At 43.7% G+C, this 26,728-nt stretch overlaps 1 protein-coding gene across 3 annotated transcripts; it reads left to right on the plus strand.

Annotated features, from left to right (window-relative positions):
* Positions 1 to 9,893: 9,893 nt before the first annotated feature.
* On the plus strand, positions 9,894 to 25,042 carry AGT (angiotensinogen). Of its 3 annotated transcripts, none has more exons than XM_027721326.2 (5): positions 9,894 to 9,967; positions 15,547 to 16,381; positions 19,909 to 20,173; positions 20,610 to 20,754; positions 21,735 to 25,042. In XM_027721326.2, the coding sequence occupies exons 2-5, from the start codon at positions 15,586 to 15,588 to the stop codon at positions 21,924 to 21,926; spliced, it is 1,398 nt and encodes a 465-aa protein (XP_027577127.2). In that variant the 5' UTR covers positions 9,894 to 9,967; positions 15,547 to 15,585; the 3' UTR covers positions 21,927 to 25,042. The 3 variants fall into 3 exon arrangements, with proteins under 3 accessions (XP_027577127.2, XP_027577124.2, XP_039235449.1); XM_027721323.2 differs by lacking the exon at positions 9,894 to 9,967 and adding an exon at positions 11,896 to 12,649; XM_039379515.1 differs by lacking the exon at positions 9,894 to 9,967 and adding an exon at positions 14,659 to 15,459.
* Positions 25,043 to 26,728: the final 1,686 nt, after the last annotated feature.

Genomic DNA, 26,728 nt, shown 5'->3' on the forward strand with positions numbered 1-26,728 from the left:
CTCCTACCTGCCAGAGAGAGCCCGGGGAGCCAAGGCTTAGCTGGTGGTGGAGACGGAATGAGGACGCGAGCAAGAGGAGAAAGAGAGGAGAGCAAAAATACCTCAAGTGCCTCGTGAAGCAAAAGCGGGAGGAAAGGACTGTGGGGTGGGGGAGCCGGAAATATTCCCCCGTCCCTCCTCCGTTGCACCTCCTTGAACTGCTGCTGTATGAGACTGACCTCCCGGCTGCTCTGAACAGCAGCAGAGACAAACACCCTGAAAGCAAACAGGGAGGGAAAGCGGCTGGTCCCGGCCACCCTGGGAGCGGCCAGGAGGTGCCCCGTCCTCCCCAGGGCAGAGCCACTGTGCCTGCCTGGCGTGGCAGGGTGGGAACGGGGTCCGGTACCACTCCCCATCCAGCACAGGCTGGATTGTCACAGGTCCAGCGATGGTTTCGAGGTATGCAGTACCTAGCCAGAGCCCTTGGGCTGTGCGGTGGGGGGGAGTCTTGAGAGGGAATCCAGAGCACCACGGCGGGGCGGGGTGTAGCTGCAGTGCGAGTTTGCCTGTTTCTCACAGGTGGGAGAGCAGCCTCGCCTTACTGGTTGGCAGGGCTGCCTTGTTGGGCAGGTGTTGTCCCCACTGGATGACATGCAGGAGGGACAGCAGGGCCGAGAGGTGGCCACAGCCACTCTGCTGGCAGGAGTCTGGGCATGGGGCAAGGGCTGGGTGTGTGCAGGAGGGGTGTTGAAAGCTAGTGGGGAGGACTCAGAGCAAGGCGTGTCCTGGGCAAACACAGGAAAAGTGTCAGAAAATGTTACCATGAGGAGGGATTCTAATAGGCTGAAGGAGTTCTGTGAGCACTGTAACATAGGATTTTAAAAACAAATGCATATGTACTTGTTGCTGATTTCCATGTTTCATGACTTTGTTCATTTGTCGCCATTAACGGTGAACGGCTGAGAGCACAAGTCTATGAGGAGAGGCTGAGGGAGCTGGGGTTGTTCAGCCTGGAGAAAAGGAGGATCAAGTGGGACCTTATGACTCTCTACAACTACCTGAAAGGAGGTTGTAGCGAGGTGGGGGGTTCAGTATTTTCTCCCAAGTAACAAGCAATAGAGCAAGAGAAAATGGCCTCAAGTTGCACCAGAGAAGGTTTATATTAGATATTAAGAAAAATTTCTTCATGGAAATTGTTGTTAAGCACTGGAACACGCTGCCCAGAGAAGTGGTGCTGTCACCATCCCCAGGGGTATTTAAAACACATGTAGATGTGGCATTTAGAGATATAGTTTAGTGGTGAACTTGGCAGTGCTTGGTTGGTGGTTGGACTTGATGATATTAGAAGTCTTTTCCAACCTAAAGGATTCTGTGATTCTTCTGCTAACCAGCGTTTACCTTCAGCATCATATCTCACATCAGACAGTAAAACACTGTGCTGGAGAGGATGCCAGGCAATGCGCCGTGGATGCTCTGAAGGAATAACACTCAGTGTCAAACAGACATGGATATTCCTCTCTGCTTGGAAAGGGTGGAGATGCCACCCACTTGGAACAAATTAGAGTTCCTGTAATGCAAAACACAGCCCTGAGTACAAACAGCGCTCAGCCTCCCTTTGCTTTAATTGGTCCTTTGGTGGACTAGTTGAGCTTGCTGCCAAGAGATGATTTATGGAGACCAATTAGGTGAAACTGAATTAGTTCCTTTCTGTTCTGTTATTTTTCGCAGCAGCGCTGTGAGGAAAGCTTTCTTTTTCAGAGCATATATTCCCATGTTTATTGCCCAGAATTGCATCCATTGTTGATGTCTGCAGGCTCCCTGCTGAGACCAAGTTCCCATTGTTCGAATGTATGGATGCTGTCCAAATGTGCGAGAAGAGGCAGGCCTGGTGCTCCAAATGTGGCCATCATTTGGCAAAACTTTTGGTTTGGAGAATAGAGTCCAAGCTACTCACCTCAGCTTTTTCTACAATCAGCGAAAAGATCGGAACTTCCAGAAAGTGACTTACTGTGTACTCATATGTAAGATCCCACTGGAGAGTGGGATTCATTTGCCTGTAGACAGACCCTCATGGACTAGCTTAGAGTAGATGCCCAGCTATTCAGTGCATATAGTCCAGTGAGAAGAACCCCACCCTAAGGGGCTAAGGCAGGTGAAAGGCATTTCAGTGACAACACAAGCCCAGGGATATGAAGTTCCCAACATCCCACATTCAGCCAGTGGCAAACCCAGGAACTTACTTAATCCACAGCACTTCTGTGTAGGCCAGGGCACATTCTCATACACCAGAGTAACAGGCTGACTGGGGAAGGAGACGTTCAGCACCCTAGACATGCGGTCTCCATACCTGCTACATCCCAAGGAGAGGAACAATATATCACTTCAAGGAATTCTTCATTTCAGATTTCAGTTGCATATGAAAATTTGTGGGCTGAGCTGTAGGGGTGCTTGTCCTGCTGCAGGGGAATTCATGCAGTTTCTGTCCTATGTGAACACTGGCATGCAATAAGGAATGTTTTCATGCTGTAGCCTTTCTCCCTGAGGGCAGGTGGAGCTTTTCCCTCTCCTTGCCCTGCTGCCTCAGGTCATGACACTGCAGGGCAGCTTCACATCTCTGAGATTTCAGCCTTGGTGTCAAGGCACTAAAAGTGCCCAGGAGAGATGGTGCCTGGGGAGGGCAGGAGGAAAAAAGAGGAATGAGCAGAAAACACTTTTAAAATGTCTCAGTTCTCATGAGAATACAATACATGGCCTGTCAGTGTTACAAATCATGGGCTCATCTCTGAGGCTCTTAGGTCTGGAAGGGCAGAAACAAACCTTTGTTAACTTACATACTTACCCCACTCCAGAGTTCTACAAGGACTTTAAGCAGATTTGCTCTTTTACCATTAAGTCCCCTTTTGAAAGCAGTGAGAGTGCATTTCTCCCCTAAGATGACTCTTGTTATTGCTGCCACTTGGTGCTCTCTGCAGATACTCAGGGTGGGAGGAAAGTGCAGCACAAGTCCTGTGATTGTTACTGATAGACAGCAGTAACATGGTCCTACTTGCTCAGGAGAGTGGTGAGCAGGATTTGAGCCACTGACCTAGAACATCTTTGCTCCTTAAGTGTTGTGGTCCCCTGAGTAAAAGGGTGTATTTTAACACTCCTTGGAACAGCAGGTGAACACAGACAATGAGAGGCTGCAACACCAGCCTGTGTACATTTTCACTTGGCATGCTGTTGCAGCAGACATATTGTGACATTTAAGCAATACAAGACAGCCCTGAGTAAAAAAAGGCCTTCCTCCATGATTACACTGTCTCGGGAACTGTAGGTTTCCAGCCCACTGGCCGTCTCCCAGCAGGGGCAATAGTGCAGGTCTGTCCTTGGTCTGTGAAGTCAGTGAGTGCCTGCCAGCGTGTGAAAGCGCTGCTGGCCAAGAGAGAGCTGTCAGATCGAATGCAATTAATTCCCAGCAGGCCAGCTCTGGACACCATTAGGCTCCTGCAGACTGCAGAGATCTCTCTACAGGTCATATCACCAGGCAAGATTTCAAGGTGACAGCATAACAGCATGAGTGATGCACAGGCTAGCAACATATGTTAAAGCTGAACACTGTTTTCTTCCAGATACCATCGTTAAATGCCTGTTCTTGAAACATCAGGAGTTTTATCCATTACTTTCATCCATGTCTCCAAAGCACTCAGAGAGCGCAAACACCAGCGCAATTGCAGCTGCCTGCAGGCATCACCTTCGTGCCTAGGCAGACTGCTGATCTCACAGCACCAACAGAGGGGGCCAGGGGGGCATCATACTGAAGAACTGGTGGATCTGGCAGAGAGTGAGCATCTTCTGCAAAGAGCAGAACCTCAGGCACACTTACTGCTGATAGAAACAGGAACAGAGTAATTTCTGTCTGCTACTGGGTCAGACTTCCTTGGATCTTCTTATTTTCTTCAAGAAGGCAGAAAGTCTGATTTGGTTTTCTGTGGTTTGAACTGCTTTTACTCTAAGAGAGACTCTTATTCACTTTCTAGCATAACTCATGGAATAGAAGGTGACATAAAGGCTTAATGTAGACAGCTGAGATTTCCACTTCTCCTTGGCCTCCTCACTTAGCATTGTGCTACAGCTCTGACTTTCAGCCCCCACTGTTCGGCATCTGGCATGTGCTTTTTCTGAGTCACACTTACATAGTTCCTTCCCCATTAATATCAGGTAGACTCTGGTCATTAAGGATTTAAAGTTGGTTATTCAAATGACAACAACCTGATTAAGTCTTTCATAACCCTGTTGTCATTAAACTTCATGCCCTGTCAACAGTTTAACATTGGAGGGCTTATCTGTAGCCTTTGACCTGACTGACCCCATATTCTCCAGTGCTTGTTGCCTGCTGGTTACGCCCCTTCAGTGTCATGTAACCTTCTCTAAGGGAGTGGTTTAAGTTAGAGTTATTTAATTTTTGTGCTCTTTCTCCAGGGTTTTGAGGGACATAACCTGTTTTGTCTAGGTCGTTTTATCATTCTCTTATATTTGCAAAGTTTTAAGGGTAAATGTTATGTGGACTGAGGTACCATCTGTGAAGCTCAGCAACTCTCTGTCCTTCCTTCCTCCTCTGAATCTGTATGAAGTTATATAAAACATCTTTGTTCTGTCTCTGAGATTAGTCTCATTTCATACTGCTTGGCGCCCTCTGAACCTTGCATTGATTTGAATCCAAATGCCACAGTCACATGAAACCGTGCTGTTTCTGATACTTTCCATTACTTTGGCTCTAATGCAAAGCATGGACTTTTGCCCGGTGGCTTGCAGCCTGGCAGGCTTTGCACATGCTCCTGCGCACATCTTTGCTAACTGGGGACATGATCTATTGCTCTAACAACAGCTGAGACCGGATAAAATTGAGTCCAGCTTGGGGCTTGTTTTTTAAGGACATTTGTGTCATCTTCTAGGAATAAAGTAATACACACTTTCTCTGGAGTTGACGGGGGGCTAGAGCATCCTTCTCTCCCTCATTTCCCGAGACAGAAGTGAGGCAAAGAGATGGAATGTGAGAAAGGTCAGCAGGATGGTCTGAGGACTGGATGTCCCTACAAAATATTATGGACAGCCTAATGAAAAATGCTAGAGAGCAGTGAGAAAAAGGGGTACTGAAAATCAAGGGGAGGGTTTTTAAGAAGTGCTCTTTGAAAATCCTGCTGATCAGAGGAAAAAAATATCTTTGATGATTTGCAGGATATCAAAATTTCACTCAAAGGAGGATCTTAAAATTACAGTGAATTTTCATTATCATTTTGCATAGCGGTGAGCGGCCAGAGGCAATGGCAATGGGTTCTTCTCCTAAAGAGGCATGAATCACAAATGCAGTCTTAGGACTAATCTGTGCTTATACTACCTACAGTTTTGCCATCACTGCCCACTGCCATGCCTAGCTATGAAATGCTGACTTGGCCCAGAAACACCGCAGGGCCGAGGGTAGGAGGGTGCTGAGCTGTTGCCCTGAGTGGGGGTGATCCCATGAGGCAGCTCCCACATCACAGCCCACCTTGCCCAAGTTACCCTGATGCTTACAGCACTCCAGCACCGGGAGGCAGCTCTGCTCTGCCTGTCCTCTTTCTACCCGACATCTCTGATGGGCTACAATCCCTTTTGCACACCCAGAAAGAAATATGAAACGTGTCTTCTTGTGTGCTTTGGTAAGTAATAACAACATGATCTGTGCTGGCTGCTGAAATATCATTAGGCAGCCATCTAAGTACCCAGCCAAACAGCACAGCTTTCCGAGCTGTTGTTCCAGGCTTTTGTCAGAGCTAAGCACAGACTGCTGCATTAATTCATTACTTTGGAGGAGCGGCAGTTTTACAAACAAAAGAGGGCTTTTAAGATTATTTTTATTCTTTTTCTTTAGACTGTGAAACACGAAGTGGCAGTGTGGGAGAGGAGCCAAGTTGCCGCATGTCTTCAACCCCCTGAATCAAGGCAATCCCTAAGGGAACTCAGCTTTTCCTGGGAGAATAGCTGTAAGAGCAGTCATTGATTTTTTTTTTTTTTTTTTTTTTTTTTTTTTTTTTTTTTTTTTTTTTTTTTTTTTTTTTTTTTTTTTTTTTTTTTTTTTTTTTTTTGAGGGGAGGAGTTAGGGTTTTCAGGGGCTTTCATCAGGATGTGTTGCCAGGAGGCAATATTAATTCTTTTCTCACTAGGAATATTCTAGGCTCAACATACTGTTCCTCAGATTTATTCTTCAAGCAGTAAGCTAAGTTGTTATTTCATGGTTTTACAGTTAGCATAGAAAATGTAGAAAAATAAAGCAAAGTAAAAATAAAACGAACCCAAAACTGCAGCAAATATTTGAGCCTTTGCTTAAAAATCATCCAGTAAAAACAAAAGAGCAGGAAATTCCGATCTGCAAGAAATTTGATTTTTGCCACTTACTGAAACCCCAGAAACTTCAATTACGAGCTCTTTTATTATTTCCTGTAAAAAAATAAAAAAATAAAACAAACAAAAAACCCCCAAAAAAACCCAAACAAACAAACAACAAAAAAAAAAACCCAACACATCACTGGGTATAAATTTAACTTTCCCCTCCCCTTGCTTTCAGAATTATTGGTTTGCCAAAGGGCAGTAAGGTAATAACAGTTCCAAATGTTACTGGCTGGGACAGCCCCAGCCGAGCCGGGAGCAGCGATGCGGAGGCGACTCCGCACGGCGGCAGCTTTGGCTAAGGAGACGGGGATCTGCCGCGGTCCCTGAGGCGCTGCAGCCGGCTGAATCAGCGCCTGGCTGCACCCCATTCTCCTTTCGCTGCAAAATTTAGACTGGCCAATAGTTCCAAATGGGCGCTAGCGTGGGAAGTTGATTCCCACTTCTGTGTGGCAGGACTGGAGCTGGTCCTGAAGGAGGTGAGTCCATATAGTAGCCCCGAAAAGAGAGGTCCTGCAAGGCTCTTTTAAACTGGGCAGCCTTAACGTAAGGCTGCCTGGCTCAGTCTCTCTTCTTTCTACCAGGATGTGAGAGCAGGAGTGGATCCAGTGTAGCCAAACACTTTGCTATCGTCAGTTGTGCACCCTTCAAATTAAAGCAAATCTGAAAGCCTCACTCTTAGGTCGCAAAAGGGTCTGTCGTTTTTTGTACTCTAGATTACATTTGGAGCACTGGAAATCGCTGCTGCTGGCCCAAGAGAGTTGCAGTTTTGCCTCTGTAGCTGGCTGGCTAAGTGGGACCTGCTACAACTCCAGAAAATGGAAGAGTCCCATAATGCCTGCAGCAGGGAAGGAGACATCTGTTTCTCATTAATGAATGCATAAACTGCATATGATTAAAACCACTCCTCAAGTGAGGCAGGAGACCACCACAGACAGTCTTCTCGGAGGAACACCAAATAGCAGCCAAAATAGTGGAGTCCTTCTGTTTGCAAATATTTGCCCATCCAGGGTAAGTAGCTGCAGGCAGAGGAGTGGAGAAAGGCTGGGGAGAATATGAAGAGGGAACACAGATATTCCATCTTCCAAAGGTCTTTCTATGGCTATGCTTTGAATTTCCAGGCTAGGAGACAACAACTATTGTGCAAAATGCCCTGGGGACAGTTTGGATGCGGTTGCACAGGGATGGCACATGTGGTCCTTGGGGTTTATGGGAGCCATGTTACCAAGTTTTCCATTGCTCCTTGCTGTGAGGACCCATGGCAGAAGCAGGATAATCTCTCTCTTTCATCATCTGTACTTTGAATGTTATTATTGAAAAGCTTTTTTGCAATCCTCTTTACACAAAAAATTGGGCAAGCTGAGTACATCCCTCATGCTCACCAGCAGCTTTCACAGAAAAGTGGTTTAAGCCAGCAAGGGCAGAGGTCAGGTATACAGAGAAAATACAGGAAAAATCACAGGCAAACCTATTCCTGTTTTATTAAAACAGTTTAAAAAAATTATTTCACACAGCCATTCCCCACCAGAGATAGCAAAAATAAACAAACAAAATCAGGCCCATGGCAGCTCGCCACAATTTTCACAGAATGGGGGGAAGATTGGTTTACTAACGTAAAGAAACTTGCCTGACGTGTTGCCAGAGTTGTACTCCTTCTTCCTTACTTATTCACTCTGGAAAAAGCCACCGAATCCTCTTTGTGCAGCTGAAGTGAGAATAGAGCCCATAAGTCTGGCAAGAGACAGAGAGCGTTTCAGACTTCAGTGCAATAATTCTGCCACCATTTAGTACGTGTACACCAATAAAAAAAGAAAAAAATGGAAAAGTGGCTAATTAATATTAAGAGCCTACCCACAATTTTTAAAATCATGTATTTTCCAGGGCTTATGTTGATTTTGAAGAGATAATAGTACGTTCCTAAATGCTCTGTGCACAGGAACAGATCCCAGCAATGCTGAGGCTGAGGGTCAGGTTTGCTGAGTGTCCGGAGATTTCCCGAGTCAGCAGTCATGTTCTGCAGAGGCCAGTGACCATGCCCTCTGTTATTTCATTTGATCTCTTTTTGTACCAAGACTTTTGGTCTCTGCAGCACCCTATGGCAGTGCCTTCTGCAGTTCATGCATGAAAAAGAGCCCTTCCTTTCATTTACATTTGTTGTCTGATGATTTTACTGGGAACCCACTGGTTCTGGCAATGTTACAAAAGACTGATTCAGGAGTTTCTGTTCACCTTCATCATTTTACGTTTATACTTCCCATACCAGTTCTCTTCCAAATTGAAACATCTTGGTCTCCATAAGCACTCTACTGCTCTACAAAGTTTTTTCCTGGAGGTCTCACAAACAATGGTCCTTCCACGGTTACAACTGACTGCCACATGTGGGGTGTGGCGCACCAGCCAATGAAGCAATAGTCCTTGATCTTCCTTTGGTCAGATCCTCCCACACAGGCATCCTCTTTTTCCTCTCCTCCCTTGTCCTTTTCCCAGTGCCTGTTTGCCCTCTCCATTTGAAGCTTTGTTCAGACCCCAGGCTGTGTTCCCTTACCAAAGCAGATGAGAGAGGAAACTATATGGATGTTGATGGGGTGTAGAGGTTTAGGATTACCAATGCCAGTCCACAAGTTGTATAAACAACTGTTTGTGGCCTGTTTCTCTCTCAAGGAACTTTTAGGCTTAATAAAAGGAAACCTCAAATTTAGTAATGAATTATATATGACCATATACATGGTATTATTTCTAAATTAGCCATATACTTACTCATAATCTATGTATGTCAGACATATCAAATCAAGCTCAGAAGACTCCATGTGAAGGTCTGTAGTCGGAGGCTGTAAGCAGGGTAATTTATTATCCCTCCTCCAGGACTCCCACTTTGCAGGACACAAGAACATCATCACAGAAGTATGTCTGGCCCTTTTGAGTTAGGTCTCAAAGCAAAATTTGGGAAAACTGGAAAACAAACTAAATGAACTGGAATAAAATATTTACTATTGTCTCCACACACTGAATGTTATATAGCTCTTCCCAGAACAATCTGGATCAATGAGAACACTTTTTGACAGAGTGGAGACGCAATGTTCTTTGGCAAAAGAATCAATTGAAATTCTAGCTCGGACAAAATAATTTTCCCATTCAAGACCAAATTACGTGCTGCTGGCTTTAGGGTTAGTGTTCCTCTGCCAGGGTTAAAATATCTCAAGCCTATCTGGCAGTATATGCAAGAAGAAGTACTAGAGCACCATCAACGAGAAATTTTCTCGAGGCAGGGAAATGCTTCCACATTAGCACTTCAGAAAAATAAGGCTGACCAGGAGATCTGATCCCTTTGAGCACAGTTGCGAGGGAACCCATAACCACAGCACCAGTGTTTTTCCACCCCTCTTTGCTGGCTCTCAGCAGCAACCATGAATAACAAGCAGGAAAAACAGAGGCAGGTTTTGAAGAGAAATGAGGGCAGAGGAGGGGGGGAGGGAGGCGGGCCCATTTTATGCAAGAGTGGGTATAAAAGGGGGAGCAGAGTACCCCTCCAAAATTGCAAAGAGTGGGGCAAAAGAAGAGCACGAACCTCATCGCTGAAGAACAGGTTTGAGAGGTCTATGTTTCTTTGTACCTTTATTGTGGCTGTTGCAGGGAGAGATTCATTAGGAAATGTGTGGGCCATGAGCTAGTTTTGCACAGGGGATGCTTGTAGGAACAGCCTTTCTTTCACCTTTGGTTCCTTTTTGCCAGAAAGCTTTTTGTCCGAGTTTGGCCCAAAGCGGGTTTTCTGGCACAGCTCTCTTTAGGGGACAAAATCCTTGGACAACAGAGCTGAAGGGCAGGATAGAGACTCTTCTTTCTGAAGTCGAAGCTTTATCTTTAAGTGCACGCTCATTCCTAAAACCATGCCAACCCAATAAGAAAAAAGCCTCACAACAGAATCCACATCTAGTAATTGGAATAATGCTCATGCACTCCTGCTTAAAAATGGCTCAGAAGTAAAATGAAAGACTAACTGTAATTACATACTACCAGGATAAAATATGTTGCGGGTGTGGCAGGCTATGTTCTCCATAGTCTGAAACCTTCTCCTTTTGGTAGAAACTGTTAGAAGATAAAAGACAAAGATCTAAGAAGTGCGCTAGTGTGTGATGCATCTTAATAGGGGAATATTAATTGAGTGAGCATAAGTGATTGGCAAATGAGGGGAGAGCTGTGTCTGAGCTTTGTAGTAGGGCATGAACGTAAGGTGAAATCAAAGGTTCTCCCTCATTACTGAAGCCAGCCAAATTCCCGGTGGTCTGAAGCAGGAGGAGCACTGTCGTGAAACCAGGACATTGAATATTTCCTCATGAAACTTTTTTCTGGAGAAAGCTGAGTGTTATAATTTGATGACTCTATGGATGGGGGGAGGAGGGCAGGGAAGAGTGGGGAAGATAGAATTCTGTGCTTCTCAAGGGCATTGACAATTTTTTTACTGACAGAAAACAATAGAACTGAGTGTGCAAACACCAGAAGAGACCCAAAGGTCAACTTGTCTGAAAAACCTGAGAACATTCAACTAAACTGAACTTTGTTTTATGTGACAGAGCCACCAAACCACCATGCTGGAGTTATTGTTCAGGTGCCTCCTGCTCCCCCTCTTCTGCAGGGCAACATCCCCTGCAACCAGGGATGCCTGACTTAGGGCTGGTACCTACAGCAAAAGAAGACCACCAGCTGCAGCATAGCTTGGTCATGACCTGCAGGGGAGCTGGAAGTAGGAGATAACCTGAACAACACTGCCCTAAGGGTGCTACAGCACAGGGGCATAATGATTTCAGGGAAAAAAAAATACAGTGGCTGCATGTTTTGTGATTTCCCCTTCCAGGGTTTATTGTCCACAGCAAACATGTAAGTCTGGCAGCTGTACTATATGTTATTAGCATCACTTGTAGCTTATTAGTCAAAGGCAATAATTCTTTTTAATAAGGATACTTTTCAGAGTTTTACAGAACACAAAGTGCCCTTCACTGAAACAGCCGTCATTTGTGTTTCCTCAATACAGAGAGTAACCTTAGTATAGAGAGTGTCCTCAGCCAGGCTGGGTTTGCTTTTTCCCTGTATTCAGGCCTCATCTAGGAGGACACAGCAGACCAGCTATAGCTCACAGACCTGGCATTGTCTGGCCATTTGTGCATGCTGCAGATGCCTAGTGCCTCATGGCAACCCGCATGGGTGGTGGTTCTGGAGATAGAGATTTGGCCTGTTCTCATGTCCCACCCACACCTCCCCTGGCCTCTAAGGGACCAGCTGTCTCCCCCAGCCTGCCTGCAGGAAGGACTCTCTAGGGGAGAGAGGAAAGAAGGGGGATTGCAACCTGAAACGTATCTTGTTCTCTTAACATTTAGCTGAACAAAACGCATTTTTCACGGAGGAACTACTTCTCCTATTGTCTGTATACACAGATGAGCTGCATGCATTTCATACCTGTCTGGGGATGGTACAAATGCTCAGAGACTGTTCTGCAGCCAGAAGCTTACTTAACTGAGATGCTCAGGCAGCAAGAGGACAAAACGCCTTGAATATTTCAAGCTGTTTGTTTAAGCCTTCAGTGCATGATGGCATCTCATACAAGTCTGGGCTCAGAACCACTTTCAGACCTCATTAGAGCAAAGCTAGTCAGTTTATTTAAATGAAAAGCAAGACTTCAGAGACTGAAATTTCCCATCTCTTTGGCATTAGGCACCTGGCACACAGCCCTTGGGCTGGCAGGCTCGGTTGTCTCTGTCTCCACCTTCATCTCCACCAGCTCCACTGGCCAGGTGCACTGAAAACATCTGTCTCTAGAGCCTCTCTCCTTGAACCCAACATGTAACTGGGCACTGCAGTACAAATCATGCCTGAGTGGCCCTCTAAAATCAAAGCATAGATGACAAATCCACCCTACTCCTGTTAGAGCTGTGGAATTATAATTACTAAGCATAACAGGGGCACTGAACGAGACCCAGTGTAACCATCTAAACATTATCCCTGTTTTGATTCAGTGTTAATTTGCTTAAAGAGGAAGAAGGGGAACACCAAAATTGGAAGATAGTTTCAAAAGCAGCAGAAAGATCTCTAAATCCCACCCTTTTTGCCAAATAGGACTTGGAAGGCTGAGACTGAGAGGGATGAAATCTCTATGATCCAGCTCTGGCAACCTTATCCATCTGGCTCTCATCTTCTCCTTTCCAACATATTTTGTTTTGAAGAAGAAAAAGAACAAAGCTTTGACATTCTGGACAGATCAAGAGGGAAAGAAAGGGTAAAAATGGAGAGCTTAGTCACTTTACTCTGTAATAACGTACATGCCTCACACACTGATGGGTACCGAGGCTGCAAGGTAGAGATTAAAGGTGCTTTATCCAAGAAGACAAAAATCTCGTCCAACTGTACAACAAATATACGTACAAAGAAATCTGCATTCCTTTCAGTCTGGCATAAAATGAGCTATTTTCAGCTCCTGTAATCAGTTATTCTGCATAGTAAAATGCCTGTGTCTGTCTTAGTAAATATGTAACTGCAGGCTACACAAGTGTGCTGGGTCTGGTTAAAGGTTGTGTATCCATCCCTGGAACTTTCTACACAGCTGGTGTTAAGCTGGGCTCAGGTTTCATTGGGCCCTGTCTGGCCTGAGCTCACTTTTTTCAGCCCCCCAGCCTGTGATGTAAAGTAGCTTTGCGCAATGCTGCTGCAGACATGTAGAAAGGGCCCTCCGGTAGAAAGGGCATAAATCCACCTGCAGTCACACCACCCCAGGGGGAAGAGGTACCGTGGGGAGCTCGCCTGAGGGGTAACAGTGTCGGAGGGGCAGCGGAAGGGCTTCACACACCAGGACAGAGGCAAGTAAGCACTTGGATTTTCTTGGAATGCTAGTTTTCAACTCAGGTGTTCATGCTTTTCTGAAGGGCTTGGGGCTGTCTTCTTTACGGAAATAAACCAGGCAGACTTTCCACAGATGGGTCTTAGCGTAAGTGCTGGCAGTGAGAACTGCTCCTCTTACTTCTGCTCATGAGAAAAGAGCTGAACTGGGGGCTCTGGCAGCCGTAGGGAAGTAACCGCTGGGCACCAGTGGCGCGTAATGGCACAGCCTGCCTGGGTGGCACAGAGTGACCCTCCCTGCTGCTGCAGGAAGGATTAGGAAATGCCTCAAAAGAATTGTATATGGAGAGAACAGTGCGGGCAGTGCTTCTAATCTGTGGCTTTTTGGTTCATTTTCCCGAGCTGTCCCAATATCAAAAATGTATCACATAGTCTAGAAATTCACTAGCACAGTGGATGGGCTGTCTGTGAAGATGAAGTTGGGAAGGCATCTCCAAAGATAATTTTTTAACTGGTCACCTGCTGCCAGCAGGGCTGGGGAGGCAAAGAGAGGACAGGGAGCAGAGGGAACAGCAGCAGAACTGTGCTGCCTGTAAAATAATTTAGAGGATGAGGTGGGACACAATGGGGTAGAACAATCCTTGGATGAAGGCACAGGGCCAGAGATCTACAGCAGGTCCTCCCCTTCATGCCTCTGGGGAGCAAACAGTTTCAGGCCTTATGTGCAGGCACTCTCTAGGAAGACACTTAGACATCACAGCAGCAGAAACTCCATTTTCAAACCAAGCTGTTAGAAGAGTCTAAAGACTGAGAATGTAGATGTGCACATGAGCAGGCATACATACTTTGCAAGGTATGTCTAGTTGTCAAGCATCTGCACATCTCAGTTTTTGGAGGAGCAAGAGAGTAGTGATACTGCAAACTGGAGTATTATTAGGCATAAAACACTTGGGGACCCCTCAAGGGAATTAATATGTTTATACATTGTAAATCAGGCTGGGAAAGTGCCGGGTCTTTGGCTGGATTTAAACCCAAACACTTCTACCCTGTGTAAATTAAAGTGCTGGTGAGACAGACATTGCTCTGTGTCCTCTCAGAAGGCTACTGGAATTACAATATCTGACAGACTGGTGTGACTTGAAATGTCTTGGAGAACGCAAGCAGAGAGCAGAGCTTCGGTGCTCACAAGGCTTATAGCATTCTGTCCATTCAATGAGCTCTACAGAAATTAGAAAAGCTGAAGAAGGTGAACAGAGCTGCAATGAACAAGAAATTAATAGTAGAATAAAAATACAGCTCTGAATAACAGAATTTTGGCCAATGATAAGTTTTATAGATGCATAATTTTCAACATATTTGGATTTCAAATACAGAAATTAAAAGTCATATACTGGAAATCCAAGAATGCTACTGCAGAACTGTTAGTTATCAAAAAATTAGATATAGGAAAAGTGAGAATTCTAAAAATGTAAAATTTGTCAGTGGGTATACCTGTGTGTGTCTGTTTATGTGTACCTATGACTTTCTCATTCCCAATATGCACTAGATCCTTTGGGCCAAAACACCAGTGACATCCACATACAGTGAAAATCTCTGCTTCTCGTCAGGAAAAACAAGAGCAGCAGGTGCTCTTTTACCGCAGGAGAAGACTGTGTGTACAGCAGAGTTAAACTCAGCTTACCCCTTCTAACTCTGTACTCAGATATAAAAGGTGTTATGAAAATGGTTTCAGTGTTAGCACATTTGTATAAGGGAGCCTGGAGTGTGTTTGCCTAGAAGCTAGAATGAATGTTTTCACTGGGCTATGAAAATGTAACATGCTCTATTAGTGCCAAGTATTTTGCTGACTAGGCATACAAAAGAGGATTGTTCCATGTTTGGACCTTAAGAGAGCTGGTTTCCAAACCCACTTCCTGCATAACAGCAGGCAAATGGCTTAGCCCGTCCATGTGTCAGGAAGACTCAGTGTGGCAGTTTGCAGAGATAGCTCTGACCAGGTCCCAGGAACAAATGTTGTTGCATTATTATAATGTTTTGCAGAAGTAGTGTGCTCTAGTTTGCAGGCCTAACCAGCCTGTGCAACCATATTGCTTGCCATGCTAAATTGTTGGGGTACTGCAGTGGGTAATGGAGTCACATCTGTGCTTAGCATTTCCCCACCTGCTGCCATTGAAACTGGTGTCCGTCTCATCCTGGGCTTTTCAGGGAACGGAGTCAGACCAGCCACCACTAAATACTGAAATTCCCACCTTTGTAAGTCCAATGCAGCACTAACACCTCATCCTGTGATTAAGAGAAACTGTACTTAAAACAAGCTGACCAATCTTCTTTTCTCCTCAGTTTTTCTTTCAGCAGACACCGTGGAGGCAATTTTCCAACATGAATCTGGTAGCAGATCTTCTCTGTTTGTTGGCTTGCCTTACCCTGGTGACTTGTGACAGGGTCTACGTCCACCCTTTCAATTTGTTTTCTTTCAACGAGAGTGACTGTGACAAGCCAGAAAAATTGGTTCAGGAGGGAAAGATGAAAACTATTGTCCCCGTCTCCATTGAGTCTCAAACCACACCTGCCTACGAAGATGACTTGAATGACAAGGACACGTTGGAACCCCTGAGCCTAAATGGCTGGGGGAAGGAGGAACCAGGCTACATGAAGGACTTGGTGTACATCCTGGGAGTGCGGTTTTACAGCATGCTGCGGAAAGCGCGGCAGGGCCAAAATGTGCTTCTGTCCCCAACCAGTCTTTACAGTTCCTTGGTGTCTTTCTACCTGGGTGCCTCAAACCAAACAGCACTTGATTTGCAGGGTTTGCTGGGACTTGTTCCCCCCTCTGGAAACCCTGACTGCACTTCCAGGGCAGTGGGAAGCAATTTCCTTTCCAGCCTGAGGACAATCGAAAGCCTCATGAAGAGTAGGGACGAGGAGCTGCTCTTTTCCAAGACACTCTGCCTGTTCTCTGCCCCTGGAATACCTTTATTTGAACTGTTCATGCAGGACTTGCTCCACTCTGCTGATGCTTTCTACGCCCGAGCTGTTGACTTCACAAATCCAAGTGAGGCAGCAAAACAAATAAATGCCTTTGTGGAGGCCAAAAGCAAGGGCCAAAGCAAGCGCTTACTGACAGATATCAATCCATCTGCAGACCTGCTGTTTGCGGTGGACGTCTGCTTGGCAGGTATGAGGCAGCACTGCTTATTTTGGGAGCAGGTGGGGTGAAGGGCAGGCAGTGTGGCCCTGCTGCCAGGAAAGAAGCAAGGCCACTCCTGGCCAGTGGTGAAAGGGAAGGGCTCAGATGAAACGCTGGACCACTGCTCCCCACCACTGTGCTGGGGGTCCTGCCTGCACTCTGCCACAAGCCAGTAAGGGCAATGGGAAGGAGGTGGAGGGAGATGGCGTTGCAGAAATTTTCCTTTTCCGGGAAGCTAAGGATTAGGAAAGGTATGGGAAGGTGCATGAGAGACAATTGCGCAGCATTTCTGACTAGTAGGTAAAGGAACTAAAAGTAATGAGAGACCTCTGTCAAAAATGATCAGGAAGTAGCTTTAAAGGAAGCCAAAGAAATACTTTTCCCAAGAACCTGTATTTCCACAGGGGAGCTGGGGGTAGAAGGCCAGAGGTAGATACAAGAAAGGCTAAAAAATATAATGGACATGACTTGTCTAATGGCTATTAAACATAGAGGTCTGGAGGCAACATCTTGCTCAGGAAGCAACCAAACAAGCTATCAGTTATGGAAGCGAGGAAGAATATACAAATCTGGAAGAAATAAGGCAATACCTTAGTCACCTAGGGTCATTCCATGCTGCTGTCCCAGAAATTTCCCTGCACTACAACTGAGCCTTCTCTTCTGAGTGGAGATGCTTTCCAATATCCTTGTGACTCAATGCAGTACCAGAGACCACATACTTTAGACAGCTTACCTACCCTGTGACGGTATCTCAAATAAACTTGCAGTGAGCCCTAAGTTTCTGAGTGGGCCTCTAGTCTTAAAGGAAGAGTTGTGGTGCCCATGAAATCCTTTCATGCCTCCATCTTCCTACCTCTAAACTGGATATCAGGTTTTCTTTGCCTTTCATGGGTGCTGTCATTACTTGATCCCAGCTCCTCAGGGAGCTGTGAACATCAGCTTTGTCTTCAGTGTAAGGTCGAGCATAGAGATGATACTGCAAAAATAATTCTTGTGTTACAGACTTGAACATGGTAATAAGATCAGTTTTCCTTTAGCAGAAAAAATTTTTGTCTTCTTCTGTATTGGAAACTTGCAATTTTTATTAGCTTAGGAACACATGCTTGAGGGTCTGAGTCACTGGCTCAGTTCTACTACCTTCTTTCTCTGAGAAGGGTGCACTTGAGATGTACAGTCTCCACACATGGGATAGAGAAAATTGGCTCAAGAACAAATGAATTAGTTAAGTGACTCTCTTCTAATAAACACAGGAGATGACTTCAGCATTTTCTTTGTCTTTTGGTTGTGAAGGGGCAACCATGACAGCCAATGCCGTTACACTTGATATCTGTCCCTATAGCTGCAGAAAGGAAAAACTAAGTTTTTTTCTCTGAAACACGATATACGCTCCTGAGATGCTATTAACAGCCATAGTATCAATAAAGTGACAGAAATCCATACAAGACAACAGCTAAATGTTCCAGTGGTCTCATCTGTTCTTCACTTGCACACAGATTTTTTCATATTTGTAGACTTGCTGCTGAGCAGGGCCTGCCATTTAGAATCCAATGCAGAACATCAGGCGCAAGTTTCACTGATAGACTTTGTGTTTAGTTGTTTGGGTTTTTCCCTTTAGTTACAAAAGAATTACAAAGCAATGTATAAAAATAGCACCGTGGGTCTTCACAATCTTAAGCACCTCTACCTTCTGCTGGTTAAACTGTCTTTAACAGATAATCCTCAACAGCTTCAGTTTTAACTAGAAATTTGTTAAGATGCTTTTTGCTTTTTTTTTTGCTTTTAAGTAAGAAGCCATAACTTTTCACAGAAAGTCATCCTCTCTTTAGGCTTGTCAGGCCAGCATGAAGCCTGTATTACAGAACATGGAGATCATCACCTGAAGCAGAGAGGTCCAATGTTTCTTTTCTGTACTCCCAAGTTAGTATTGCAAAGTACTCTTTTACCCTCCCAAGGTACATCTTTGCTCTGTGACTGACAGCCTTTTCCACTTCAGTTATCTTCCCTACAGTGTAGACACATTTCTTTTCTGCTCCAATATGGTTGCTGAATGGTTGCCCAAACCCAAGGCTTCTTCGATGTCCTGATGCGAGAGATCTCACTGTAAGAAACCATTTCTTCCAATGTGTCAGCTATCACCTTCTATAGAAGGAAACAGTCATATTAAGATCTTAACATCTTTTAGAGCACTTTCAGGAGAGTTTGCACCACCCAGTTATACATTTGAGAGCGCAGATGTCCAGACGCTCATCTAGCAGGGAGCCATTTCAAAAGCAGGGGTGCTGATTATCCATTGTTCTCAACTGGCACAATGTTAAGGGACTCGGTCCCAAAGTCAGTAGCAGAGTTTTGCAATTCTGCAATATTTTCCCAAGATTACTTAAAAGCAATTACAGGTGAACATCTCTACTTCTTTATTCTTTGTTTTGCTTACACTTTTCCCATCTCTACCTGCTGCTTCTTTTGGTGAAATTAGAGTAGGTAAAGGTGTCTAAATGTTCTTTTAATGCAAGCTCATTTAAGAGGCAAGTACTCCTATGCAAAACCACTTACTACCTATTAAATATGTTAGGGCCCAGCATTTATCTGGATTTATTGGAGAATAGATTAGTTAACAGTACAGTTGGACCAGCTCCTATTTTAATTAATGTACCAATATTAATTACATTAATGTAAGGAGTTCCTTTCTTTATTACAAAATATACATCTGTTTTCCTAATTCCCTAATTCCACCAAACAATTTTGAGATTTCTGATCTTTGCCCCCTCGCTGACACCAGTTGTTTCTTCAATGCTAACAGGATTATCTGCCTAACTGGGCAGCAGCACAGATCTATGGCTGTGAGCAGATAACATTTTGAAATGCAAAGCTGCATAGAAATAGTGGGAGGCAAGAGCAAGGTATGCCATAGTAGTGAACCAGGAAAGAAACTTCTGTTAAGGTTTAGTAAGTGTTCAACCTCCTTGGCTCAACCAACATTTTGGTGTTATGCTTACAACCTTCCCCATTAGTTTGTAAGATTGTGAAGGGTGAGACCTCAGGCAGAATTTGTGCTGTCTTCCCTCTCCCAAGTCCACCACGCTGCCTGAGGGTGCTCCTGCAGTAAGGGCTGGCCCTGATGGATGTGCTTCCAAACGTGCCATCATCACCGCTTGAGGGATGGACAGGAAATCAAGCAGACCCTCCGCACAGGCCTCTGAGCCCTCGAGGGGCCACGTGGCAGCCTGTGAGGAAGCAGACAGCCAAGCAAGCAGAAACACTGTGCCCAAGAAAGGCCACAAAGCCAGTAGAAATACAGCAGCTTTAGTCACAGTGGGTCCCTGTGCTGTGATGCACCAGAAGACATATTAAAGGGAGGATACATATGTTTACAGTAGTTAAATGTGATTTTATACTCACAGTCCTTTTCTAAGGCACAGCATGTTGTTTTTAAACAAACATATATGCCAGCTAAGGGGCAGAGGGGAGGAGGGAAGAAAAAGAAGAATCAATTTCTTCTTTCTCAATCTGTTTTTCAGTGAAGGTTAAGCAAGCCTTCCAGCTGAAAGAGCCTCAGGAGTTCTGGATGGATTCAAACACAAATGTCTTGGTCCCTATGTTGTCCATCATGGGGACATTCCAGTACAAAACTGATGCCAGTGGGACTTTCTCTGTGGTAGAAGTCCCCATCAGCAAGACGGCACTGCTGGTGCTGCTGCAGCCCATCAATGGCAGTGACCCGGAGCACGTGGAGTCTGAGCTGACATGGCAGTCCTCAGCCTGGCTTCAGCGGCTGTCCCCAAGGTAGGGATGAACGGGTTTGGGGTCCACCACACAGGCCCGCCTGCTTGCTGACAGGGGTTGGATCCAGCCAGGGAGAGTTTACTACCGAACACAAAGAGAAACCCCTGCAAACCCTAAGGCCGCACTTCAAGGAAGCTCAACTTTGGTGGGGCCTTTTACCTGGGGGTATTTCCAGGAAACAAGCAAGTACCTTTGCGGAGCTGACCCATGAAGTGGTATGATCTGGGGTTTAATAGAGTACCCAGGGTGAAGTCAGGGTGAGTTCACACTTGGAAATAGTAACAAGGCACCCATTGGTGTCTGTCCCCACATACAAAGCACTTCTTGCAGCTGTTTTCACAGCTTCCACCCATTCCTCAGGACTGCCCAAACACCATGCTTTCACAGTGGAGAACAAGCACTCACTTGCCTCTCTCTTTCCCGCTCTTTTCTGCAGAGAAATTAAATTAACGCTGCCGGCATTAAGAATAGAAGACAGCTCTGATCTACAGGAGCTTCTTGCAGATATGGAACTGCCGGCACTGCTGGGGAAGGGGGCAGATTTCAGTAAAATAAGCAACACCAATCTAACAATTGGAAAGGTACAGTACCTCTTACTGGCACTAAAAAAAAAAAGCATGCTTCCTGCTCAGTTTTAGCCTCATAAACTGAATAAATTTACCTAGAACAAAGCAGTCAGACCCATATGGGGGACATATTTAGTAGGGGACTTGCAGTATGACTGAAAGATGCAGATATTCCTTAGATTAATTTATCAGCAATAGGTTTTCCCTAAACTACTTAAATTTCATCACTATAGCATACAGCATATTCAAGATCTGAGTGCTCTAGGCCCTGTACATACAAATTAGACTACATTCAGTACTACCTCCAGTTCAAACAGCTGGAGCACATAGTAGAGGATGCAGCTACTGGGCTGTTGACGATAATCCTCCATCACTTAGGGACTACTCCCAGAAATCACAAACACAGAGATGCATGCAGCTCACAGCCTCACCTGAAGAAGGCTCCAGAGTTCAAGCCTCAAGGGGAAGAAGGGAGAGCTTAACTCACAAAAAGAAGGCATATTACATTCCAGAAGTATAATCTGAGTACCTTTAATTTTATTTTTAGAAGGTGCCCCACCCTTGGAATTTCTGTCAGGGGCTTCAAGATGTCCTGGTTTTGGCTGGTAGTTAATTTTCTTCTGGTTAGTGCTATGTTTTGGATTTAGTATGAGGAAAGTGTTGATAATACACTGGTGTTTTAGTTGTTGCTAAGTCAGGGGAGGAATGAGTGAGCAGCTGTGTGGTACTTAGGTGGCGGCTGGGGTTAAACCATGACACAAGGGTATCAGGATTACTTACCAACCAAGTGTACAAGCAGTTGTACAGCTTTTTCTCATGTTACAGAACAAGTACTCCAGCATCTTTTTAAGCATCCATGGAGTGTAATGTGCTGCTTACAGTTGATCTAAGTTATCGATTGCTTCATGTGCTTTATAATGCACTCAGACTCCTATTTGTCTCTTCATTATCATGCTCTGGTGACTCTAGAGTTACTTGTATGTTTTGCCTTACAGGTAATAAATAAAGCCTTTTTCAAACTGACCAATGATGAAACAGATCAGGCAGAAGATCCTGCAGCACAGAAGGAAGATGGGGTGTACCTGGATGTAACGCTGAACAAGCCGTTCCTTTTTGCTGTTTTGGAAAAGAAGTCAAGGGCAATGCTTTTCCTTGGCAGAGTAACAAACCCTCTGCATGAGGTTTAAATGCAAACACAGGGGATAAGAAAGGAAGGGAATGATGCCATTTCCCATCACCGTTTTCTTATTCATCGGCTATTTTTGTGATGTTGTTGAGTGCTCTACTTAGAGATGAAGCAGTTAGTGTTTGAAATACAGCTTTTTGAAAGCTAACACATTGCAGCATTTCATCCTCATTCATCAGTTTCATGTGAGGTGACACACTCTTCCTCCAGCTTCTCTTTTTATTCTCACTTTGTCTCCCTTTTGCTCCCAGCTCCCTTTTTTGATGCAGTGGGGCAGGGCAGCGTTTCGATGCAAGGCATCGACTTTAAAAAAACAGTTTTATAAGCACAAACAGCATTTACTATAGAAAGGTATAGAAAAGGACCTCTTCATTCTTTAAGAAGCTGTTTAAATTTTTTGTTTGGTCAGTTTTGCAAGAGAGACCGCCTTTTACATTACAGTGAAAATTTTGCAATTATCCACAGAAATTTCTAGCTTCATCAGCAACATTTTCCTTTAAAAAGCTGTCAACAGCACAGGCAGGCTTTGCTTGTCCCACTGAGACAAGATTTTTTGCCTTGAAAGCAAAACCATGCTTAGAGGAAGTTTCTTGTTTCTGCAGCCCAGACGGATACATTAATTTCCTAACTCTATGGAAATGCTAAAAATAGGGCTTGGTAGCATTAATGAACTGTGATGGATAAATTCTCAGAGCGGGACAGAATTATCTCTGATTTTTTTAAGGGAAAAAAAAAAGGCCTACTATTCCAATACAGTTGCATTCCTTAGATTACATCCTAACCTGCAAGGCATTTATTACCACTTTGTAGTAAAAAAAGACACTACTGGATAGATCCCAGTTCTGTAAACTTTAACAAATCCAAACCATATGTTCTTTAAAAATAGCATTAATGGCAGTAATATATATTAGTATAAATGGTGGATGTGGTGCTGCAACTTGTAAATAAAATTATTACAGTGGTCAAGTCCAACTCTTAACAGACTTTGAAATATTAAAGTGGAACCACAAATTTTTAGAGGACTCTTGAATTAGGAACTGAGGAATTGGGAGATAAACCTTGTTACTAAGGAAAGCCTTCCAGTGAAACAAGGATTTCCACCTCTCATCTCTAGATTTGTCTTTAGCGCTGATGGCGTTTAGAAAATAACTGCAGACTTCTCGGGCATAAGATGTTAGATGCATCCTATAGAGCACAGCAGTTCATTATCATCCACGGTGCTCCAAATGTCTATCTAATCTAAATGCACTAATGCCAGCAGCTTGCTGTCGGTGAGGTATATATGTGACAGGTCCTTCTAGCTTAATGGAAAATGCTATGACATTATAAATAAAATAAAATAACACAAATCCCAAGAATACTAGGATTTCAAGTGCTATGATATAGCATCCATGTATTTATCCAATCATACTGTATGTATTTCAGATGCTCTAACATCTAAATATTGTACTTGTATTATGTACAGAAGCAATTAACTACAAATATACAGAGATGGATAGATGCAAATAAACCTACTTCTAAGTTTCTTTGCCACAGTTCAGTTGGGATTTTGCCCCTAACTACATCCCTTGTTCTGGCTTCTGAAATCTGCTCCAAGTCAGATTTATGTTTTTAAGACAGTAAGTTGCATATTATCATGCAGTACAGTTAATGGTATAGCTTTAAGCATGAAAGCTTCATACTAATTAAAAAGTTCATGCTAACTTAAATGTTATCTCATTTACTCACTGAAGTCAGAAGGTAGCATCAGCTACAAATAAAACTTCAGACCACAAAATGTTCCATTTCTATGATAAAGATGGACAATACCAAAAGGAAGCCCCTGAAAACACTGACGGAAAGTTTGGAGCAAAATGCCATTACTCCCAGGTGTGGGCTGCATGTTCTGGAAACCCCATACCCTGTTCAGTGGTTACAGGCAGAAAAACAAACCAACCAATCCACCATCTACCAAACCAAACACACTTTTCTGAAAACAAACTTTGTGGTGAAGACCTCCACTGACACCTTAGAGAAGAAAAGGAAGGAGAAAAGGGCAGAAACAGGGAATTAAAAATATAGAACAGAACAAGTTCATTATTATTGGTGGAAAAAGGAGAGTAAATATTCCACCATATTGAGTGATCCAGCCAAATATACGTACTGCTAGTTATCTTTAGGTGATGAAGTTAAAACAGTCTGGTCTACCGCTGCTATAACTTACAAAGTTGAGAATGCAGTTACCATTTTAGAGGAAAACATGCCGCTGCTTTTCCCCTCCTCAATATTATACAAAACCTCTTCCAGCTAAATTCCTTCCAGGATTAGAAAGGCATATCAAGTTTTCTAAAGGTCCTAGAATGGAAGAAGAAAAAGGCACAAAATCAAAGCTGCATTACTGTCACGAAGTGAAGTGCACTTAAAAAATTACCTAAGGAATAGAAGAAAGAGGATTAGTGGCAGAAGACACCTTCATTAGAACGCACTTACTTACATGGTAGATCCTCTCCTCCTCACTGATCCACAGTATCTGAAAAAGCTAAAATTTGTTTTACCGAAGACAAAGCCAATTCACACCTCTTCTTTCTTTCAACAGAGGTATCACATAAATTCTTAACTGATGTCATATTCCAATGAAAGAAAATTAAATGCTATTCAAGTGAACAAAAATAAAAGATGGGGAACTGACACAGAACTTGTGATGGAGACATTTACAGCAATCATAAAACCATTCAATAATTTTGATTTGCTAGACAATGTTATTTCCTGCCCAGAAACTAAAGCTGGTCTTCAATGAAAAAGAACAGAATTCAGCCTATATCCTCAGCAAGCTGATAATGACATGTGGGAAGCATTGTTATTGCAGGACGATGTCGGAAATCTCATGCAACTTAAGGTGAAGTCACCCCTTCATGCCCTTTTGGTTTGGTACACAGACTGCATCCTTTTCCCTTATTTTGGAGGATAAGACAGCTTTGTTTGTATCCTCACTCCCCAGTATGCACAGATCTCAGAATTTGCTACTTTTGTTACAGATGTTACATAAATTTAAATGTATAGATACATTTATGTATCATGTGTGTACAGATAGACACATTCTGAAATAAAAAGTTGCACGATGCATTTACAATACTACAATCTTAGTCTCAGCCTACAACTTGCATGTCCATTTTATAAGAAAACATTCTTGAAAACAGTAGCTAGTGGTAGGAAGATGTCTCTACTTTCAATTCTTAATAAAAACAAATGAAGAGGAGTGGGGAGACCAAGCTTTCGGGTTCATCATTTAGAAACCTGGAAAAATATAATACAGAAGTTCTTGTTCATAAGCCGTAAGAGTTATGTCCATTCCGTAGAGTGTGCCTAAGGCTGAAGATCTCAATGTCCCTGAAGGAAACAAACAGATCTGGGTATTTGGCAAGTTGGTTCAGTTTGCTGTTTTTCTTCAACAATAAATTTGGATGCTCCCTCAGTTGTTTATGTTGCCATGAAAAGAGAGATGCTAAGCAAATTAGAAGAGCCAAATCCTGCTCTCCAGTACTGGGACTGAATCCAAGTACTACCACATAATTTTAAGCACTGATATTTTCCTCACTGCCCTCCTTATAAAATTAATTTTAGAAAAGTCATAATAGCCACCTATCCTAATTGCTTCAAAAGCACCATGATCACACAGTTGTGTCTTCTCAACTAAACTATGGTCAGTTATCCAACAGTGAGGAATAAAAAGCCTAAATGCTGTGAAAGGTTTGCTCACTACAGCTTCAATGCTACATTGCTATGTATCTCTAAGTACTCAGAAAATTTCCATCATCTCAGCTCCCGCATCCAAGCTCTCTAAATACAGTTATTTTTAATTAAGAAACATGAACTAGAATTCCAGGGCTAAACTTCCACAAGGTAAAAACACCCAAACAAACAAAACAATCAACCAAAAAACCAACCAAAAAACAAACACCACAAACAAAATCTTCCTTCACTCATACGGGGCATTCTCCAATTTGAAAGCCTCAAATTCACGCCCTACTGTTCCCAGACTCTGCTACCTGTCCCTCACCTATAAAAAAGAAGCATCAATAGGCAGATCACTCCAGGTTCAAGAGAGGTCTTTGTTAAGCCTTCTACCATTTTAAACCCTGGTAACACCTTCAAATTTCCTGCTATATAGAGATGCACCTTGTACAGATGTAACTAGGTTTCAAGTTACTAGAATTCTATGTGTATTCAGGTGAGTACTAATAGACAATATAATACAAATCAGAAATATGCCAGTGGCGAATAAATTCTATCTTAGTGAACTAAGTTTTAGTTTGAAGGAAAACAGGTACTCTGAATGTAATAACCTGTAAGCTACTTATATTAAAAATTATTTTCAAAACTTCAATTATGAGCTTTTGTCATGCAGCACTTCTCAACAACGTGATCCATGAAAAAGCCAAATCAGTAAAATGAAAACATTCAAAAACCAAACGAGAGCTAACCATGCCCCATGATGAGGGAAAGCAAGTAAGTGCAAAGCAGTAATGAGAAACAGCAGAATCATGTTCCTGTGAGCACTTCATTCCAGAAGAGCTGGAGTAAAGTTTGAAAGTTTTTGACAATCTGTAAGGAGTTAAAGAGCACAGTTGCCTGTCTCAAACACTGTCAAGGCCACAGAAGCGACTTGCCATAAGATAAGCCACCACAGTGGAAACTTGAGATATCTCAAGTACAGAAGGGAGGAATTTGTGACACTAAGGCCCTGATTCCAGACCTGACAGAGGTGAAATCTAGTTAGTACATCCCAGTTAATGCATCTGGACAAAAATTCCCACTGTGGCAAAC

Source organism: Pipra filicauda, unplaced genomic scaffold, assembly GCF_003945595.2.
Source record: "Pipra filicauda isolate LSUMZ 115617 unplaced genomic scaffold, ASM394559v2 scaffold16_size7369187_pilon, whole genome shotgun sequence".
In the NCBI taxonomy this organism is placed as follows: domain Eukaryota; kingdom Metazoa; phylum Chordata; class Aves; order Passeriformes; family Pipridae; genus Pipra; species Pipra filicauda.